The sequence below is a fragment of the Penaeus japonicus genome, unplaced genomic scaffold (genome assembly GCF_977035675.1).
Source record: "Penaeus japonicus unplaced genomic scaffold, GWHDUDI00000001_assembly GWHDUDI00000015, whole genome shotgun sequence".
NCBI classification, from domain to species: domain Eukaryota; kingdom Metazoa; phylum Arthropoda; class Malacostraca; order Decapoda; family Penaeidae; genus Penaeus; species Penaeus japonicus.
The window spans coordinates 26683347-26685846 of record NW_028234417.1 but is presented as its reverse complement, the minus strand read 5'-3'; the positions used below and the strand labels follow the sequence as shown (position 1 = coordinate 26685846).

Sequence of the window (2500 nt, the reverse complement as noted above, 5' to 3'; positions counted from 1 at the left end):
AGGTATGCAGGTATCTATCTTGTCTCCCCTCACATGAGCAAGTGGACTCCCATGTCCAAGAAGGTGCTAATGGCGTACTTTATTTGCATGTGGTGATGGGGTTCCACAAACATCCCTGCTACCGGGATTTCTGGTCTCATCACCCAACTGTTCATGTTGAGCTATTTCCACAGAAGATGTCCCAGGATCGGTTTGACCACCTCATGACCCACCTCCATTTCGCTAATCTGGAGGATGGGGAAGAGGTTCCTGAGGACCGTCTGTGGAGACTCTGGTTATAGACGACCTCTACACTACCTTTGTTGAAACCTTGGTCCCCAAGAAAAACATCACCATAGACGAGTCTTTGTGGAAGTTCCACTGGAGACTGAAGTTTGTCACCCTCAATAAAAATAAGCAGGCAAGGTTTGATTTAAAGGTGTACAGATTGTCAGCCAGTACTGGCCCGCCCAGCGGATATGCTTTGTGTTTCTGGATCTACATGGGCCAGGATAAAGAGCACTATACCGGCCTCGATGAAGGCAGTACTGGATTCGCTGGAATTGAGTGGTAGCATGGGGAAAAGGTACACTGTCTTTGTAGACAGTTGGTACACTGCCCCATCCCTTTTTTACATACTCCAGTCCCGACGGACGAATGTGTTGGGGACAGTAAGGGTAATCCGTAAGTGGATGCCCCATGATCTCACCATGAAAATGAGGGGTGATGTGGACTATAGGAGCAGGGTTGATAGCTCTACAGTGGAGGGACTGTAACGTTGTTACAATGCACTCCATTGTCTACACTGCTCAGGTTGAGGAGGGAGAGAAGCCCCACGTCAATGCTGACTACAATGTCGGCATGAAGAACGTCGACATTGGGGACCAATTTTCCGTCTCATATTCCACACCTCGGAAGTCGAGGGTGTGGTATCGGAAGATCTTCCTCTTTGACCTTTCCCTTGTGAACTCCTTCACCGTGTGGTAAGATGCCACAGAAGGAATTCCATGTGGAGTTGACGATGCTAATGATAGGTGACACGGAGAGTGATCACTTGAAAAGCAGAGAGGGTGCACATCCTCCACATGAGCGCCGATCCTAACTTCAGCAGTGAGGGCACTCTACTGAGTCTGTTCCAGGCAGTCGATGTCTTTGCTGCCACTGGTGCTCTGCTAGGAGTTTTCAGAAGGCTACCTGCAGCAAGTGGTCAGATTGCCTTGTTGCTCTGTGTACCTATGGTTGCTTTGAGGCCTGGCACTCTGCAACTTGACTTTCTCTCTCACTGACGCTCTCCCCTTCTTTTCCTGTATATGTCTTTTTTTTTTATTATATTCATCTTTTTCTTTATATGTATTGATGTATGTTTTATTTTTATTATAATTATGTTTTGTATTCATTCTTTTTTTTTTTACTTAAATAAATTTATTTTTCTTGTACATATATATATCATTTCCCCTCATGATACTTGGCAACAATGTTTTTGAGCAAAAGAATTTGCTATAGAAAGATTATGAACTTAAAACATGGGTAGAAGTTGTATTTGTCAATGAAAAAGCTTTCACATATTTTACATATATGTCTAACTTTATATCATGATATTGTGGTAATGATATTCCACTTAGTATAAGATTATATATAAATAAAGAATATGAACTCTGGACTCAGAGTTAGAAACATTATAACTTTGATAAAGTTTGTATTGTACCTCACAAAGTCAGCTCAGTGTCATCCATCATTCAAATCACGCATTCTGGAAAATACAAAAAAATAAAAATTCGGCAAATCAGGCTCATATTCCATTCAGTAGGCTGTGTGGGTAGCGTCACAGTCCTGGAGTAGGAGGTTGCCATCTCTTGCCTGACCCGTCGGCATTAGATTAAGCTGCAAACCACAGATCAGCCTGTACTAAGTTAATTTTTTACTGAATTTTTTTTGTCAGTTTATGAAATACAGAACTTTATTTTTGTGTGTGATTTATTTACTGGGGTGGGATCAGAAAAGTTATTATACACTCCATGGATTAAAAATCTGAAATCTGTATGCGATTGGTATATGATACAGTTATTGGGTTTAGTATGGCTCCCAAAGGAGTGCAGGTGAAAGGAGATGAAGAAGAAAAAAAGAGAAAGAATTGCATATTGTTTTATTTAATTGTAGCTGAATTGATTTCAAAATTCATTACAATATTATATTTTTTTCTTTTTAACTCTAAAGAACATCTGTATAGCCACTTATAGTTAACGTCCATTGATATTTTATTTTATTTCCAGGAATCTTGTATATCCAATCTGGAGTGTGGATGGTGCCCATCAGACTCTACCTGTTATGAGCGATCAAGAGGAGCCAATTGCACCAACAACTTGCAGACATCTCAGTGTCCTGGAATCTGCCCATCACTACATTCATGCCAATCCTGTACAATACATGGAAATCATTCTTGGGGCAAACCATGTACATGGTGCGTAACTACAGGCACATGTCATGAGTTAGTGGAAACAAGTGGAGTTCACGGTCGCTGCGG

The 2500-nt window shown here is 41.3% G+C and overlaps 1 protein-coding gene across 1 annotated transcript in view; it reads left to right on the top strand.

Annotated features, from left to right (window-relative positions):
* Window positions 1-2500, top strand: part of Megf8 (multiple EGF like domains 8) — a 38230-nt gene that overhangs the window by 11380 nt on the left and 24350 nt on the right. The window contains exon 9 of the mRNA XM_086544742.1: window positions 2250-2500. This exon is cut by the window's right edge and continues 1003 nt beyond it. Within this exon, the coding sequence (XP_086400868.1) occupies window positions 2250-2500 (251 nt within the window). The remainder of the gene's footprint in view (window positions 1-2249) is intronic.